Source organism: Micromesistius poutassou, assembly GCF_964030765.1.
Source record: "Micromesistius poutassou genome assembly, chromosome: 9".
In the NCBI taxonomy this organism is placed as follows: Eukaryota; Metazoa; Chordata; class Actinopteri; order Gadiformes; family Gadidae; genus Micromesistius; species Micromesistius poutassou.
The window spans coordinates 9,569,460-9,588,613 of NC_140279.1; the positions used below are offsets into that span (position 1 = coordinate 9,569,460).

Genomic DNA, 19,154 nt, shown 5'->3' on the forward strand with positions numbered 1-19,154 from the left:
TAGCTTAGCACGATCACGTAGCTTAGCACGATCACAAAACTTAGCATGATCAAATAGCTTAGCACAATCACGTAGCTTAGCACGATCACAAAGCTTAGCACAATCACATAGCTTAGCATGATCACATAGCTTAGCACAATCACGTAGCTTAGCACGATCACATAGCTTAGCACGATCACATAGCTTAGCATGATCACATAGCAGAGAAAGAGACAAAGAGAGAGAGAGAGAGAGAGAGAGAGATAGAGAGAGAGAGATGGTGTCAGAAACCTAAAGATTAGCTTGGGCCTCTGATACTCAACATGGTGTTCCCCGTGTTTCACTTGAAGTAGAAAAAAACAATCATCACCTCCCACCTCCGGCAGTAGAGAGTGAACCCCCTGGAGACACAGCAGGTGGAACCCAGAGAAGCAGAGCCAGGAGGAGTTGTCGAGCACAGAGCTGATTGTGATTTGACAATCCTCTTTATTTTTTATACGTCACAGCTGCATCTGGAATATAACCATTTTCTGATTAATCGAACAGTACGTTCTAACGACATTATAGAAATATATATAAAGGAGGGTGGCTATGCAGAGCTTAGGTTAGCTCTGAACAACCGAGTCTTGAGTCTCTAGCGGAAGGTGAGCGACTCTGCGGTCCTGATGTCGGCAGGCAGCTCGTTCCACCACTGCGGTGCCAAAACAGAGAAGAGTTGTGACTTTGTTGTTCTCTTAGCGACGGCGGTACCAGACATCCAGCCGAGGTAGTTGAGTGCTCGAGCTGGGGGGTGTGGTCTGACCAGCGCTTGGAGGTGGCAGTTCCATTGGCCACCTTGTAGGCCAGTACCATTGTCTTGAATCTGATACAAGCTACTAAAGGGAGCCAGTGGAGGTCCCTCAAGAGGGGAGGGTCACATGGGCGAATTTTGGTAGGTTGAACACGAGGCGCGCTGCAGCGTTCTGCGGAACTGATTGTCTAGTACCACACTGAGGTTTCTCGCAGTTGGTGATGGAGATACAGCGATGTCCCTGGCATTAGGAGGAGCTCAGTCTGTTGTGGTTAAGCTTCAGGTGATGAGCAGTCGTCCAAGTGCTGAAATCTGCCAGACATTCTGAGATGCGTGTTGCAATCAGGGTGCTGAGAGAGGAGAGTTCTGATGAGATCAGAGTTCTGGTGGGATCAGAATTCTAACGCCATCAGGGTTATGACCACTTGTTCTTAAACGAGAGGGCCGTGCAGGGACTTCAAATGCACAACATTAGTGAGCAGGATGGGGTCTAGGATGCCTGGAGCCTCACACTAGACAGGGGATGACAGTCCTTTCTGGCTGTACAGACTCACGATAATTTGTTGTGTGACAGCCGGCAGCAGTGAGGACAGCGATGGCCACGGTAGCGGCGTCCTACGACCAGCTGGCCCACCAGGTGCAGGCCCTCCGCAAGGAGAACTCCCACCTGCGGCGCGAGCTGGAGGACAACTCCAACCACTTGTTCAAACTGGAGAACGAGACGTCAGACATGAAGGTACCGCACAGCAAACCCGCTAGCATCTACAGCAGACCAGCTAGCATCTACAGCAAATCAGCTGGCATCTACACCAAACCAGCTATTATCTACAGCAGACCTACCAGCATCTACAGCAGACCAGCTATTATCTACAGCAGACCTACCAGCATCTACACCAAACCAGCTATTATCTACAGCAGATCTACCAGCATCTACAGCAGACCAGCTAGCATCTAGAACAATGTCACCTTAACCACACAGCACTATCATCCCTCTGATCTCTGGTGACTCCTCTCTCCCCCCTCCTCCTCCTCCTCCAGGAGGTGCTGAAGCAGCTCCAGACCAAACTGGACCAGGAGGCGGGAACGCTGGCCTCCTCGGGGCGAACCGACGTCCTGGACCAGCTAAAAGGTGACCCCATGGTGATGATGTCATGATAATGACATGATGATGATGTCATGAAGATGATGTCATGATGAGGATGACATAAAGATGATGTCATGATGAGGATGACATGACGATGATGTCATGAAGATGATGTCCTGATGATGTCATGATCATGTCATGATGTTGCCATGATGATGTCATGATGATCCCATGATCATGTCATGATCATGTCATGATGATGATGTCATGATGATGCTGTCATGATGTGTAGATGATGCCATGCTGTCATCTGATTGGATCAATAAAGTTCCCTTGTTGTTCTGTTGACGCAGAGCTCCACATGGACCTCACCAACTACTATGAGCTGAAGACACGCCCCGCCCTGCCCCCCCTCACCGGGGCAGAGAGGGGGGACCTCTTGGCCCTAGCCCCGCCCCCTTCCACATTAGCCCCGCCCCCCTCCGCCCTGTTGAGGGGTGGTCACCCGCTGCGCCCCCCCTCCTCCTCCTCCTCCTCCCGGCAGAACACCGTCCCCGACGACGCCCTCCTGGACGGAGCCCCGCCCATGGCCGCCCTGATTGGTGGAGACGGACGAATGAATGAGCAGCATGTGGAGGAGCTGTACCGGGAGAAGTGAGACCACACCACACATCTTAATAGAGAGCGGGGGAGAGGGAGAGAGAGAGGGGGAGAGCGGGGGAGAGCGGGGGAGAGCGAGGGAGAGCGGGGGAGAGCGGGGGAGAGGGAGAGAGAGCGGGGGAGAGGGAGAGAGAGCGGGGGAGAGCAGGGGAGAGCAGGGGAGAGGGAGAGAGAGTGAGAGAGAGCGAGGGAGCGGGGGAGAGCAAGGGAGAGAGGGGGGGAGAGGGGGGGAGTGGGGGGGGAGTGGGGGGGAGGTGGGGGAGAGCGAGGACGAGGGGTGGTAACGCGGTTGCTGTGGTTACAGGAGCCTCCTGCTGAGCGAGATGGAGCGGGAGGAGAGGGAGCGGTGTTGGTTCTACAGCGAGCTGCAGGGACTCACACAACGGCTGAACCAGCTACCACAAATCGACACGGTGAGACGCACACACACACACACATACACACACACACACACACACAGAGACACACACACACGCACACAAACACAGACACACATCGACACAGTGGGGACACACACACACACACACACACACAGGCTGACACACACACACACACACACACACACACACACACACACACACACACACACACACACACACACACACACACACACAACACCATGAGGACACATACACACCTTGACACACACACACACACACACACACACACACATTCTTACCCTGATCCCGGGTCCGGTTGTAGTTTTCCATCCAGATGGACCTGATCCGGCAGCAGCTGGAGTTCGAGGTGCAGCAGGTCCGCTCCGCGATGGAGGAACGCTTCGGGACCAATCAGCTCACAGTGCAGAGGACCCAGGTGAGCTCTGCTTGGCCCGCTGAGGGGAGCGCTCCTCATTGGTCATCAGAAGGCTTTGGATACACTCATGTACACATCTGGAGACTAAACTCTGTGTGTGTGTGTGTGTGTGTGTGTGTGTGTGTGTGTGTATCCAGATGCGTGTGGGTCGTCTGGAACAGCTGGAAAGAGAGCTTCAAGAAGCCAGAGAGAACCAGGAGGTAACACATATACACACACACACACACACACACACACACACACACACACACACACACACACAGACACACACATGCACACGCACACTCAGTAGGTGATGGGGGGGGTCAGCAGGTCCAGGGAGGCCCCGCCCCCCCAGAGCCAGAAGGCGGGGAACAGGGGTTGTGAGAAGCTGCAGTGGAAGGTGTGGAGACGTGTCCTGCGGTCAGCTGACAGGAAGTAGAAGGACAGCGCCCCCCCTGGCCAATCCAGAAACACCCCCACCCTGTGGGGGACGGAGTCACCCGGCCCTGCCCCCACCCTGCGGCCCGCGTGACTCGCTACGAAGCCCCGCTCAGAACACTCCAAGCTCCAGGACGCTTGGTTGTGACCAATCAGACAGCTGGCCGCCTCCCCCTTCCTGCTGATGCTCCTGTAGGCCACGCCCACGTCCACGCCCCCCCGGCAGGCCACCTCCCAGTAGGCCGAGCCGAGCAGGCCCTCGCGGCCCAACACCTGGGGGCAGGACAGGAAGCGGTCCGGGTGGAGGGGGCGAGGCTGCTCCGCCCCCCAGACACGCCCCGCCCTCCGGCCGTCAGCTGACAGCCTCAGCTCCGCCCCGGCCGTGTTGGGGTCAAGGGTCAGGGCCACCGCATCTGAGGCACACAAGAGCGTCGTGACCCTAAGAAGATACCGCAGCTGGAGAAGGGGTGTGGTCTAAATTGGCTAGGGGCGTGGTCTGATTTGGTAAGGGGGTGTGGTCCCCCTCGGTTAAGGGCTTGTTCTCGTTCTAGCTCATCTGTTACACCATATGCTTGCTAACGGTTAAGTAAGAGTTAGAATAGTTAGTAGTTAATAGTTAGTAGGTGATAGTTAGTAGTTGATAGTTAGTAGTTGATAGTAAGTAGGTGATAGTTAGTAGTTGATAGTAAGTAGGTGATAGTTAGTAGTTGATAGTTAGTAGTTGATAGTAAGTAGGTGATAGTTAGTAGTTGATAGTTAGTAGTTGATAGTTAGTTGTTGATAGTTAGTAGGTGATAGTTAGTAGTTAATAGTTAGTTGTTGATAGTTAGTAGGTGATAGTTAGTAGGTGATACTTACAGCTCTTGACGGACCCCAGCCCTCCAGGCCGCCTGCGCGAGACCAAAGCAGAGGGTCTGAGACTCACCAGTCTCATTATACCACAGGGAGCGGGTTTATTGGTTACCATGGCAGCCTAATCATACCACAGGGGGCGGGCTTATTGGTTACTGTGGCAGCCTTATGATACCAAAGGGGGTGGGCTTATTGGTTACCATGGCAGTCTCATGATACCACAGGAGGAGGGCTTATTGGTTACCATGGCAACTTCAGCTCATCAGCATCCTCCTCCACTTTCTCCTCTTCCTTCTCCTCCTCCTCCTCCTCCTCCTCCACCTCCTCCACCTCATCCTCCTCCTCCTCCCCTTTGGTTGGAAATTCTGTGGACCCATCACATGTTGTGTAGGACTGATGTTTACATGAATTTTGTGTAGGGGGTAGTGGTTTAGGTTCTGACCTCCAGAGGTGGTGTGCTGGGTGAGGGGGGTGTCTGGGGGTCCGTTCTCTGCTGGTATGTCTGGAAGAGGTCCTGGTCTGTCTGGAGAAGGTCCTGGTCTGTCTGGAAGAGGTTCTGGTCTGTCTGGAAGAGGTTCTGGTCTGTCTGGAAGAGGTCCTGGTCTGTCTGGAAGAGGTCCTGGTCTGTCTGGAAGAGGTTCTGGTCTGTCTGGAAGAGGTCCTGGTCTGTCTGGAAGAGGTTCTGGTCTGTCTGCAAGAGGTTCTGGTCTGTCTGGAAGAGGTTCTGGTCTGTCTGCAAGAGGTTCTGGTCTGTCTGCAAGAGGTTCTAGTCTGTCTGGAAGAGGTCCTGGTCTGTCTGGAGAAGGTCCTGACCCAAACCCGACAGGACCTTCAGATCTCAGTCTGGACAGGACTCTTACTTTGAAGGAGGGGGAGCGGTCCTCCTTCAGGACTCTGGAGGTTCTCATCCTGAAGACGCTGCTCAGGTCTTCTCTGAGGTGGTGGAGGTCCTCTTTCAGAAGGTCCACCGACAGTCGGCTCCTCCTCTCTCCGTCCTCCCTGAAGACACTCAGGAAGTCCTCCCTGAACCCCCTGATCAGAACCTCAAGAGGACCGGTCTCCAGAGGGTCCAGAGGGCTGGTCGCTAGGGGGTCCAGAGGGCCAGTCTCCAGAGGGTCCAGAGGGCTGGTCGCTAGGGGGTCCAGAGGGCCAGTCTCCAGAGGGTCCAGAGGGTCCAGAGGACTGGTCTCCAGAGGGTCCAAAGGGCCGGTCGCTAGGGGGTCCAGAGGGCCGGTCTCTAGGGGGTCCAAAGGGTCCAGAGGGCCGGTCTCTAGGGGCTCCAGAGGGTCCAGAGGGTCCAGAGGGCCGGTCTCTAGGGGCTCCAGAGGGTCCAGAGGGTCCAGAGGGCCGGTCTCTAGGGGCTCCAGAGGGTTCAGGGCTTCCTGAGGGATTTCCAGGTGATCCTCAGAGTTCTCCGACCCCTCAGAAGCCTCCCTCCCGCTGTACATGACGGTAGAGTAGATAATAGTATAGATCTGAATGCTACAGTGTCGTAGTATCGGTAGAAAAGGACGTATCTATGGCTTTATATCCAACCCTCCGGTACTGCAGACTGGAGGTGAGGACTCACTGAGCCCCTGGAAGGAATGAGGAGAACACATTCCTACCGTCTCTCGCCCTTCCTGGTCGACCTGTTCCTCCTGGTTACCGTGACAACATGACATGGCACACCTGGAAGAATGGCATTCAGAGAGAGAGAGAGAGAGAGAGAGAGAGAGAAAGAGAGAAAGAGAGAGAGAGAGAGAGTCTAACCCCTACCTGCTCCTTAATGAGATGTCTCTGTACTGTCTAACCCCTACCTGCTCCTTAAGGACAGAGAGAGAGAGAGAGAGAGAGAGAGAGAGAGAGAGAGAGAGAGAGAGAGAGAGAGAGAGAGAGAGAGAGAGAGAGAGAGAGAGAGAGAGAGAGAGATCTGTTGCCTAGCAACCTGTCCAGAGATCTGGCCTACTCCCAGCTCTGTTCTGATTGGCTGTCCCCTAACTCTCATCTCCAACACCCCCCGCTGCTCGGCATTCTGGGACAAGAATTACATCAGCATCCCCCCCTCCCATACACATATAAGGCAGTCCTGTTGCCATGGTGACCCAGGAGGGGGGAGGGAATAGTGATGTCAGATCAAAGACGGAGCTGAGCTTTCATTTGATGCTCTCTGTCTGTCTGTCTGTCTGTCTTTTTATTATTATATTATCTCCAATGATGATGGTCTCAAAGACCCTTCATATTGAAACCAACAGAGCCTTCTCTAGTACATTAAGTGTTATGCTGTATTATTATTGATTTATTATGACTCCTCTTTTTTTTTCCTTTTGTGGTGTTATTGTTCAGCTGCAGCTGTGCGCTGCGGAGTCGCCCCCTGGCGGTGAGACGGAGAACAGCACGTCGGCCGCTGCCGCCGCCGAGCCGGCTGGGGATGGCGGGAGCAAGGTACTTAACCCCACTTAAAAACTCACTTAAATTACCCCTTAATCTGGTTTAATTTAAATAACCTGTTAATCTTGTTTAATTAAAACAACCCTCTGATTTAGTTTAACATAAGTGTAATGTCCACCTCTACTCTACTGTTATATTCTGAGCTGGTCTAGGTGGAGAGGGTCTAGGTGGAGGTGGTCTAGGTGGAGGGGGTCTGGGTGAATGAGGTGGTCTAGGTGGAGGGGGTCTGGGTGGAGGTGGTCTGGGTGGAGGGGGTCTGGGTAAATGAGGTGGTCTAGGTGGAGGGGGTCTGGGTGAATGAGGTGGTCTAGGTGGAGGGGGTCTAGGTGGAGGTGGTCTAGGTGGAGGGGGTCTAGGTGGAGGTGGTCTTGGTGGAGGGGGTCTGGGTGAATGAGGTGGTCTAGGTGGAGGGGGTCTAGGTGGAGGGGGTCTGGGTGGAGGGGGTCTGGGTGGAGGGGCGTCTAGGTGGAGGGGGTCTGGGTGGAGGGGGTCTGGGTGGAGGGGGGTCTAGGTGGAAGGGGTCTGGGTGGAGGGGGTCTGGGTGGAGGGGGTCTGGGTGGAGGTCCTGACGGTCCTCCTCCCCCCAGGTGGAGATGGTGTTCTGGCTCCTCTCCATGATGGCCAACCGGGACAAGGAGGAGCTGTCGCGGGCACTGCTGGCCATGTCCAGCTCCCAGGACAGCTGCCTGGCCATGCGGCGCTGCGGCTGCGTCCCCCTGCTGGTGCAGATCCTCCACCAGGGGCCGGACGGGGGGCCGGGCGGGGCGCCGGACGGGGGGCCCAACGGGGGGTCGGACGGGGGGCCGGACGGCTGCAGCCGCGAGGCGCGGTCGCGGGCCAGCGCCACGCTCCACAACATCATCTACTGCCAGGCGGACGAGGGCCGGGCGCGCCGCGAGATGAGGGTGCTGCACATGCTGGAGCAGATCCGCTCGCACTGCGACTCGGGCTGGGAGTGGATCCACAGCCACCGCGCCGCCCCCACCCCGGGGGGCACCCGGGCCAGCGGTGAGACCCCATGAGACCCCATCACCCTCCTCACCCCTCCTCAATCCCACTCACCCTCCATCTTCATCATCACCCCCCCCTCTTCACCATCACCCCCCCTCACCCCCCCTCACCCCCACCCCTTTGGATGATGTCATTACTCTCAGATGAACATGAACCTGAACATGAACAGACCAGGAGGTGGATCAGGTTCTAGGAGGTGGATCAGGTTCTAGGAGGTGGATCAGGTTCTAGGTGGTTCTCTGTAGTGGTCCTGGTTCCTCTGCTCACTGCGGTTCTCCTCCAGACATCCCGGAGCCGGTGGACCCTCAGATCTGTCAGGTGACCTGCGCTGTGATGAAGCTCTCCTTCGAGGAGGAGTACCGCCGAGCCATGAACGAGCTGGGTAAACAACAACAGCACACTAAAGAACCACATCATAACACAACACTAAACAACCACAACACAACACAACAACATCATGACACAGAACACTAAACAATGCTGTGCACTCCCTCCGTCAGGGGGCAGCCCCTCACTGTGTGCTGAGCCTCCGTCAGGGGGCAGCCCATCACTGTGTGCTGAGCCTCCGTCAGGGGGCAGGGCCTCCGTCAGGGGGCAGTGCCTCCGTCAGGGGGCAGCCCCTCACTGTGTGCTGTGCTCCAGGCGCCCTGCAGGTGGTGGCTGACCTTCTCCATCTGGACCAGGAGACGTACGGGATGCTCAACGACCCCATCAACCTGGCGCTGCGGCGCTACGCTGGCATGGCGCTCACCAACCTCACCTTCGGGGACGTGGCCAACAAGGTAGGAGCCTCTGTCAGGAATGGAGGCCTCCGTCAGGACCCACTGGGACCGCAGGGGGCCTCCGTCAGACAGGGTTAGTGTACAACAAAGATAGCTAGGATAAGACGCTCTACCATGCTGAGTACTATTTTTAAGTGCCAGGACGTACAACATACAATAAGTGTGTAAAAGGGGTGTGGGGGGTAAGGCGGGAGGCTATGCAGAGTCCAGGTGACCTCTGAACCCGAGTCTGTCGGGGCGCGGTGGCATTGGTGTCACCAGCAGCGTGGTGCTGGACCACCAGAGGATGAGACGCCTCTCCCTGTCCCTGCAGGCCACGCTGTGCTCCAAGCGGAGCTGCCTGGCGGCGCTGGTGGCCCAGCTGGAGTCGGACAGCGAGGAGCTCCACCAGGTGGTCTCCAGCATCCTGAGGAACCTGTCCTGGCGGGCCGACATCAGCAGCAAGAGGGTTCTGCGGGACATGGGCAGCGTCCCGGCCCTCATCAGCTGCGCCCTGCAGGCCACCAAGGTGAGTCCGGTCCCTGGACCAGGTCTGAGGTGGTTCTAGGAGGTGGATCAGGTTCTAGGAGGTGGATCAGTTGTGTGTAACATGTTGTGTGTGTAATTCCGCCCCTCAGGAGTCGACCCTGAAGAGCCTGCTCAGTGCGCTGTGGAACCTGTCCGCCCACAGCGTGGAGAACAAGGTGTCCATCTGCTCGGTGGACGGGGCACTGGGCTTCCTGGTCTCCACCCTGACCTACCGCTGCCAGACCAATTCCCTGGCCATCATCGAGAGTGGGGGGGGCATCCTCCGCAACGTGTCCAGCCTCATCGCCACGCGGGACGACTACCGGTGGGTCTGGGTAGTGATTGTAGGCTGGTTAGGGTTAGGGTATGCTGGTTAGAGGGTTAGGGTAGGCTGGTGAGGGTTAGGATAGGCTGGTTAGAGGGTTAGGGTAGGCTGGTTAGGGTAGGCTGGTTAGAGGGTGAGGGTAGGCTGGTTAGAGGGTAAGGGTCGGCTGGTTAGGGTTAGGGTAGGCTGGTTAGGGTTAGGGTATGCTGGTTAGGGTAGGCTGGTTAGAGGGTGAGGGTAGGCTGGTAGAAGGTTAAGGTAGGCTGGTAAGGGTTAGGGTAGGCTGGTTAGAGGGTGAGGGTAGGCTGGTTAGAGGGTTAGGGTAGGCTAGTTAGAGGGTTAGGGTAGGCTGGTTAGGTTAGGCTGGTTAAAGGGTTAGGGTTGGCTGGTTAAGATTCCCTCACTAGTGGTCTAGTGGAGGTTTTTTGTATTCCACTTCATATTGATGTTTCCCTAAGGCTGTATCTGCTGTTCCTCTGGTCTTCAGACAAGTCCTGCGGGACCACAGCTGCCTGCAGACGCTGCTGCAGCACCTGCGCTCCCACAGCCTGACCATCGTCAGCAATGCCTGTGGGACCCTGTGGAACCTGTCGGCGCGCAGCCCCCGCGACCAGGAGCTGCTCTGGGACCTGGGCGCCGTCAGCATGCTGCGCAACCTCATCCACTCCAAGCACAAGATGATCGCCATGGGCAGCGCGGCCGCCCTCCGGAACCTGCTCTCCAACCGCCCCTTGAAGTACAAGGACGCAGCGGTGGTCTCGCCGGGCTCCTGCGTGCCCTCGCTCTACATGAGAAAGCAGAAGGCGCTGGAGGCAGAGCTCGACGCCAAGCACCTCTCGGAGACCTTCGACACCCTGGACAAGCCCAGCCCCAAACACCTGGGCCTCCACAAGCCCCTCCGCCACATGGAGAGCCTGGCCCGGGACTACGCCTCCGACTCGGGCTGCTTCGACGACGATGAGGGCCCCAACCTGTCCAGCAGTCTAGACACCGGAAGCTTCTCCCGGCTCTCCATGTTCCTCAGTAACTCTAACTTCCTCCAAGCGGGAAGGAAAGACAACGAGGCAGAACGGGAGGCAGAGCCGTCTCACGGCGGCGACAAGAGGCACGCGTCTCACGACCACGTGGTGTCTGCCGCCGCCGAGACGCTCGCCAAGAAGATCACCAACACCGTGGCCAAGATCGACCGCCTGGTGGACGACATCACCATGCATACCTCGTCGGAGGACAGCTTCAGCCTCAGCTCCGAGGACCCCTTTGCCGACTGGCCCTACGGGATGGACGAGCTGAACGAGGCGCGGGCCAAGTCCTGCTCGCCCTGCCACCTGTCGGATACCAGCAGCCTGGCCCACAGGGAGCGCCTCAGCCGAGCCCATGCCCTGATCCGCCTGAAGGCGGCCCACACCAGCCTGTCCACCGACAGCCTGAACAGCGGCAGCACCAGCGACGGCTACTGCGGCAGTAAAGACCAGATCGCCCCCTCAGCCACTGCGGCCACTCTGCAACACAAGAGGCCCAGTCAGCTGGATCTCAAGGTCGTTCATCACGGATATGCTAATCATCAGCCATATGCTAACCATCAGCAATATGCTAACCATCTGGAGTATGCTAACCATCTGGAGTATGCTAAACGTCAGGAGTATACTAATGCCGGGGCCACTGCCATGAGCCATCCCAACCCACTCAACGTTCCAGAGAGAGATTCTGTGGACAACAAAGAGCTCAAAGCTTATGATGCTAGCAGTGTAGAGCAGGAGCTGGTAGCTCACACCCCGACCAGCGTCTCGACTAAACTCTCCTCTGACGTCAGCATGGCCTCCATTAAGCTCTCTCCCTCCTATCAACACGTTCCTCTGATTCACAGTGGGGCTAAATTTGGTGCAGCGAAGACGACGGTCCATGTGCAGGCCGCCCAGGCCGTGAGGAGGCAGGCCTGGGTTCCTAGCGTGCTCACAGCGGGGAGTCTCACCAAGTTCCCTCCCCTGGGCTCAGCCCGGAGCCCCACCATCGGACCCCTGGAGACGGTGCAGAAGTACTCGGTGGAGAACACGCCTATCTGCTTCTCGCGCTGCAGCTCGCTGTCCTCCCTGTCCTCCGGGGAGGGACAGCTGGACGGACAGAGCCAGAGCGACAACGAGCTGGAGAGTGACTCGTCGCTGGAGATTATCGAGGTCGAAGACGGAGAAGAGGTGGTGAAGACGACCGCAGAAGATGAAACCTTGGAAGACGAAACCTTGGAAGATCTCAGCGACAGCCAGCTGCTGGTGACCGACTCCAAAACTTTTCCCGGGAAGGACGAGCTCCGAACCGATCCCATGGAGATCCCGTCCAAACAGGAGAAGGAGTACTCCCGCGGCACGTCGCCAACCCTGCTGGAGGACCGCTCTCCATCCAGCTCCTCGGAGAACTACATCCACGAGACGCCGCTCGTCATGAGCCGCTGCAGCTCCCTCAGCTCTCTCGGGAGCTTTGACTCTCCATCCATTGCCAGCTCCATTCAGAGCGATCCGTGCAGCGAGATGATCGATGGAACCATCAGCCCCAGTGACCTCCCCGACAGTCCGGGTCAGACCATGCCTCCGAGCCGGAGTAAGACCCCCTGCTGTGTGGAGCCGAACCCCGCGGAGACGCAGGGCGGCGGCGGGCCGTGGGAAAGCAGCCTGCGCAAGTTCCTCGAGATCGCAGACTTCAAAGAGAGGTTCAACCTCCCTCCTGACCTGGACACCATGATCTACTTCACTGTGGAGAAGCCCACAGAGAACTTCTCGTGCGCGTCGAGCCTAAGTGCCCTGCCCCTGCATGAGCACTACGTCCAGAAGGACGTGGAGCTGAAGCTCACTCCTCTGCTGCAGCAGAGCGACAGAAACCCTCCACTCGCCGACGACGACGCAGGGGACCGGGAGGAACAGTCTAGCGAGGCGACCTCAGATGACGACATAGAGATCCTGAAAGAATGCATCAACTCGGCGATGCCGTCAAAGTTCCGAAAGGTTCGGCCATCGCTGATGGCCAGCGTCCCACCTCATCTTCTAAACTCTCAGAGCAAGAAGCAGATGCAACTGCCAGTCTACATGATGGTCCCACACTCCAGCGGAAGGAGGGTCGTCATGACACAGAAGGAGATCACACTCGACGACTCGTCCTTCACCGACTCTGCAGAAGGGACTCCGGTCAACTTCTCCAGCACCACATCTTTGAGTGATGAGACTCTTCAGTACCCGGTGAAGGAGAAGGGAGCCAAGGACTGGAGGGCCAGAGACACTGGGGGCCAGGACGTGGTGGACGACGAGGCCAAGAGGATCGATGACTTGAGGAAGTTCTCTTACTTCCATAAGAACAATCGGGTTAACTCCCAACCCAACGTACAAGTCAACCAAACGAGCAAAACAACCAAACACGTCATCCCGACTCAGAAACTGCTGATGCAGAGTAAAGAAGTGACTGACAGAGTGACCAATCAGAGAAACCGCGATCAGTCCCCCAATCAACAGCGGCCGCGCCAAGGGCAAGTCCTGGCACTTCCTGTCATACAAAACCCAGAGACATCCCACACTAAAGAAGACGTCTACTGCTACAATGACCAGAAGGAACGAGAAGAGCGGTTCACCAAACGCCCGGGGAGAAGACAGATGAGGGAAGCGAGCAGAAACATTCTCTCCCGGAGCATGACCAACGTCGGCAGAACAGAGCCGCCGAGCGAGCCCAAAGGCTTCCACAGGATCAAGCAGAACCTGATGAAGAGCGATTCTCCGTCATGCTACTCCCTCAGCACCTCTCTGAGCTCCCTCAGTGATGCAGAGTTTGAGGAGCACCAGGCCAAACCACAGCAGATCTGGACCAAGACTAGACACAACAAAACCAACCCAACGGGGCTCTCCCGGCCCACGGCCTTCCACAGCCCGTACGAGGCACAGAGCTCGCCCAGCTCCGTGAGCCTGGACTCCGAGGATGACCTCCTGCAGAGGTGCATCACATCCGCCATGCCCAAGCAGAGGAGGAAGATGGCCGCCAGGAAGAAGAAGGCAGAGAAGAATCAGAATCAAAAGAACAACACGCAGAAGTTCATCTGGAACATGGATCAGGACTCTGACAGTGACGACCTGGCGTCTGACAAAGACTCAGACCTCAACAGTGTGGAGTGGAGAGCGATACAAGAAGGAGCAAACTCTGTGGTTACAGGATTGATGGCATCCAAGTCACAGGAGCCTTCCTCCGAAGAGACAGAATCCGTCCTTTCGTTCATGTCCACGTCCAGTTTTACACCCAAGGAAAAGACGTTTGCAAAAGACAAAAAGCCCAACAAACCTCTGGACTTTGCTCAGCGCAAACCGGTTGCAAACCTGCCTGTGGTTTTCAGAGGAAGAACAGTGATCTACACTCCTAAAAAAGAGACAACCCTCTCCCAAAGGCCCCCTCCAAACAAAGTGTCAACAAGGCCAGATGCTCCCAAGAACCCGCAGCTCGCCCAACACCGCTCCAAGAGCCTCCACCGCCTTGGACGGCCCCAGGAGATGGAGTGGTCCCTCCCCAAGAGGAGCTCCACTCCTCCACCCAGGATTCCAAAGAGCTCTTCTTCTGGTTCCTCACAAAGCTCTACTCCGTCTAAACACTCCCAGAGGAAGATCACCTCTCCGATTCAAATCAATAAATGTGTTCCTAAGAAGAACGCAACATCATCAAGTAGTCCCCCTGCTATGAGTCCTCCTGAGCGGAAGGGTCGCTCCCCTGTCCCGAGTCAAGAACAAAAGTCCACCGTGCATAAAACACAGAAGTCTCCAGTTCGAATCCCATTCATGCAGAGCTCAAGGCAAACTAGAGCCATATCCCCGTTGGTAACCAACCAGCCGACCAATGTGAGCAGACCTAACAACCATGTGACAGGGAAACGACTTCCTCCTGCCAATCGGCTGGACATGGTCCGGATGACCTCGGCCCACTCAGGTGGGACTGAGACTGATCGGAACGGGTTCCACAGACAACTGACGTTCATCAAAGAGTCCAAAACCCTACTGAGGCGCGAGGGCACCACACACTCCGCTCCCCCGGCCCAGGGCTCCTCTCGCAGAGGGCGTCCGGCCGCCGCCGCTGTCTTCCTCTGCTCCTCCCGCTGCCAGGAGCTCAAGGTGGCGGTTCAGGGGCCGAGGAGGACGCCGGGTAAGGGTCCAGCCCTCAAGACAGTCCAGCCGGACCCCAGTCGTCTGAAGCAGAGCCCAGCCGCCATGAGGACCAGCTCTGGGGAGCGAGAAGCCTCGGCCAGGCATCCGCCTCGGAGGACCAGCTCAGAGAGTCCCTGCAGGGCGGCGCAGCGGTCCGGGCCGGCCAGGGGGTCCGCAGCCAGGCAGCAGCAGCAGCAGCAGGACACCTTCAAACGGCACGCCTCCTCTCCGAGTATCAACGTACTGAGCCGGGTCACCAGCCGCTCGTCGGTTCGGTCTTCCTCCTCAGACTCCAGCGGGCGAGCCAAGAGTGAAGATGACACCAAGAGGAGAGGACCGCGGCCGAACCACAGGGTCACCTGGAGGAGGATTAAGGATGAGGATGTGCCGCAGATCTTGAAGACCACTCTGCCGGCGACGGCACTGCCCCTGGCACCTTCTCCTGAGGAGAAGCCCAAGTGTGCGGCCATGCCAGGGAAACTGCCCACCATCATCCTTGCCTCACGAAAGACCAGCGACGCAACCGTCCAGACAGAAGACTTCTCCGGTAAGACCCACTCCAGCGCCTCCCTCCAGGCCGAGGCCTCTGAGGACGGCCCCGGTCTGTCCACGCTGAGGAAGGCCGGGCCAGGAGGTGTCCTCCATGAAGGGGACTCTGAGGGACCCCCGCGGGGCCACAGCTCCGTCTCTACGGGAACCCCCGACAGCTTTGCGTCCGGAGGGGTGCTCTTCCGTCAGGGGTCCCCCAGTAAGTCTGCCAGAGTCACCCCATTCAACTACACGCCCAGCCCCATGACCTGCAGCACCCAAGACCCCCCTGCCACACCCAGTGGCCAGAAGACTGGGGAGAAGGCAGAGGCGTAGAGCACTCCTCCACCTCTAAGGAGACCCAACCCCACAGCTCAGGGGGACTCCATCACCTCTGGTACGAGACCTGCACCCCTCCACCGCTCCACCCCTTTTCCACCCTCCTATCTGCTAGAGGACCACCGACATAGCAGTTAGGACCAACATCACTCACAATAGAGATTCATCTTTTGTACTCATTTTTTACGTGTAAATAGACTTTTGCTTGGTGACTACGTCACACGCACACTTTAAACGTAACTATCTGGATGTCGTCACATAAACCAACTCCGAGGACAGGCTGACGTAGAACAAAGATATGCAAAACAAACCACACGGGATTCCAAACTGCGCCAGACACTATTTAATAACTTTAAGTCCTGCTCACTGCACACCTCCTGCTGCTCTTAGCCACCACCGCTACCCTTTAGCTGCTCCAGCTAGCTGCCATGCTGGAGAGACTGATGTGAACCTTGACCTCTGCTGTAAATAGACTAATCTAGAAAATCTTCCAGTGTCGCGCTTGATCACGGCTCCCCGTCCTCCTGGGATCAACACTCCAGGAAGTCCTCTGGAAATGGACTGGTCAGGATTTGAGAACATTGTCAAGACCAATAGAAACCTGCTATCACCTATCCCCCACGGCCCCTCCTATCACCTATCCTCCACGGCCCCCTGCTATCACATATCCCCCATGGCCCCCTGCTATCACCTATCCCCCACGGCCCCCTCCTATCACCTATCCCCCATGGCCCCCTGCTATCACATATCCCCCATGGCCCCCTGCTATCACCTATCCCCCACGGCCCCCTCCTATAACCTATCCCCCATGGCCTATCCCCAGCTCAGTATTCTGTATCAGCTGATCTAGTGACCAGCGGTTGGACAGTTGGTGACAGTTGTGCCGACGTTGTTCTGAATAATGTAATGTTTATTTGTCTTGCTGTACGTAGTGATAGATGATAGATCAGGAGGCCCACATACTGGCCTCCTGTGTTGTGGAACATCTTAACTTCATGTATCAGATGCTGTGGCGTTACCTACTCCTCCTGACGCCGCCACAGCATGACGGACACCTACCCTCTGCTTCTGGTCTCCATGCCAACGCCCTGATGGGGACCTTTGACCTGGGAAGGGTTCAGGGTCAGAAGATGATGTGTGATGACCTCTGGTCCTCCGTTCAACTCACAGCGGGACCACCGCCCCACAGACGCTCGTTATGGTCCTGCTACTAGATACCACCCGATAGTACCTTAGAACACCCTCCAACACCTTACCCCGGGACTGGATAGTACACCATCCTAGACCTTACCCCAGTACCAAATGGTTCACCATACTATGCCAGTATAATACCAGATAGTACACCATCTTACACCCTCCTACACCTTACCCCAGTACCTTATAGTAAACCAGTATGATACCAGGTGGTACACCATACTATACCATTATGATACCAGATAGAACACCGTACCAGTATGATAGCAGTACACCAGGTGGTACCCCATACCAGTATGATAGCAGTACACCAGGTGGTACCAGGTGATTGACCAGGGCTGTGAGGTGTGAATCTGGACGTGGGTCTGAGTCGGTGTCAATAAAGTAATGTTTTAATAACCCTGTGTGGTTTCTTTGGCCGTTTCTCAATACCAAGTACACAAACTTTGGACTCGCAGATTTGGAAGTGCAAAATTGGCAAGTCCGGACTTCCAAGGACTACAAACCTCCGAGGATGGTGGACGAGTACGCACCTGCAATTGGAACAGCAGCGGACTCTATGTCGTCATCACCTCAGCTCTGTTAACTGTGCTATACGGCCTCATGTAGGCATATACTACAAAACAATCTAAACAAATGATATAAAACAAAACCCCAGCCTCTTTCATTTTAAAATATAAAAAATATATAAAATATTTTGAATGAATATAAATGAAAAGATATGCATGTCGTGTGTATAAGCTATACACACGACTTTTTATATGTAAGAAAGAGATGCGCGCGCCTAGGGTACAGATGCGCGTGCCTATAAAGTTGGAGAGTAGGCTATTGATATAAGAATTACAAACAAGCAAGAAATTACACAGAATAGAAACACACACACACACACACACACACACACAGACACGATCGGATGGAACGGCCCGGGATTTACGTTGCCATTGCGATTGGTTTCCTCTATCAGCGACTTACACATAAAAACAAATTATATAAAACAAAACCCCAGCCTCTTTCATTTTTAAATAGTATGTAAATATTTTGAATGAATAGGCCTACATTTTTGTTATACTTTTTAAATGTTCCTATATAGCCTATTAGTATATACTAAACGTGAACCTCCTAAGATGGCGCAATTTGATTGGTTCGCTATCTTGGGATATGCGCAATATCCCGAAATTGTTTTCATCGCGTCGTCACGCTAATAAAAACAAATAAATCCTGGCAAAAAGTGTTATCTTGTTTATTTTTGGAGTGTTCACGTGTAGTATATACTAAAACAATTATTCACCTCAGGCTCCGTGAAAAGTGGCGACGAGGGGTCGAGGGGGCTATTCACTTCGCCTTTGGCAAATAATTGTTAATTATTATAGCTTGCCTACAAATATTTTAAAACATGGGAATGCGAAATGCATCCTGGGATATTTAACAGTCCCAAGTCCACACAAGTCACCTCCAATGCATCCTCAGTGGAATGGCCAGTAAGAACGCATCGAGAACACTTCCGGGTTTTACGACTGTACTTGACTTGATGTGAACTTTGAATTGGAACAGTACTTGGCCTACGACTGATGACGTTTCACAAGAACGCAAGTACACAAGTACAGAAAAGAACTTGAATTAAGAAACAGCATTTGAGTCAAAACAGAAGATAATGAGTTATCAAGTACAACTTTATTGACAGGAGAGGGATGACACAGAGAGGGTTTAACAGTGTGGGCTCCTCTGGGATAAACAGTCCTCTACCGTGTGACAGTCACAGTACAGACAGTCAACTCTGAATACCTTCAGGGTCAAAGGTCAGATCCATCGTGGCTCAGAGAGCCCGACCTTTGACCTCGGTCACGGTCCGCTCCAGCTGCTCCCCGGCCGAGTGCAACCTCTCCCTCTGAAGGCCCAGATGACCTCTGACCTCCAGCAGCCTCTGGTTGACCTCCAGGTAGCGCCGACCCTGCTGGTAGGTGACCTCTGACCCCTGGGTGCCTGGTCAATGAGGACATGTTATAATGGTTATAATGGTCTATGAGGACTGGTTATAATGGTCTGAGGACTGGTTATACTGGTCTGAGGACTGGTTATACTGGGGGTCAGTGGCGCCAACTTCAGGTCAACATTGGGGGTTCATAAATATTTTGTTCAAATGAGTTCCACCAAAAAGTAGGCTATATCAGTTCTCCAAAGTCCCCCTTTCAGAATTTGAGGTTCAGAACAGTAGTTCATGAATTATTTATTTGTAATTTATTATCTTTTTTCCAAATTTTGGTTGTGATGATCATGGGGTGTA

At 55.2% G+C, this 19,154-nt stretch overlaps 2 protein-coding genes across 2 annotated transcripts in view; one reads left to right on the plus strand and one right to left on the minus strand.

Annotated features, from left to right (window-relative positions):
- Window positions 1–1,364: 1,364 nt before the first annotated feature.
- On the plus strand, window positions 1,365–15,676 carry apc2 (APC regulator of WNT signaling pathway 2; the record flags this gene model as incomplete). The annotated part of the gene is made up of 13 exons (XM_084473565.1): window positions 1,365–1,505; window positions 1,808–1,898; window positions 2,207–2,507; window positions 2,818–2,926; window positions 3,216–3,329; window positions 3,467–3,529; window positions 6,927–7,025; window positions 7,619–8,039; window positions 8,326–8,424; window positions 8,685–8,824; window positions 9,138–9,332; window positions 9,442–9,656; window positions 10,144–15,676. 13 exons carry the CDS (start codon window positions 1,365–1,367, stop codon window positions 15,674–15,676), a joined length of 7,521 nt encoding a protein of 2,506 aa, XP_084329691.1.
- A 2,846-nt stretch (window positions 15,677–18,522) lies between these two features.
- The window catches only part of cUnh19orf25 (chromosome Un C19orf25 homolog), a 2,923-nt gene continuing 2,291 nt past the window's right edge, over window positions 18,523–19,154 (minus strand). The window contains exon 3 of the mRNA XM_084472505.1: window positions 18,523–18,853. Within this exon, the coding sequence (XP_084328631.1) occupies window positions 18,687–18,853 (167 nt within the window). The 3' untranslated portion in view covers window positions 18,523–18,686. The remainder of the gene's footprint in view (window positions 18,854–19,154) is intronic.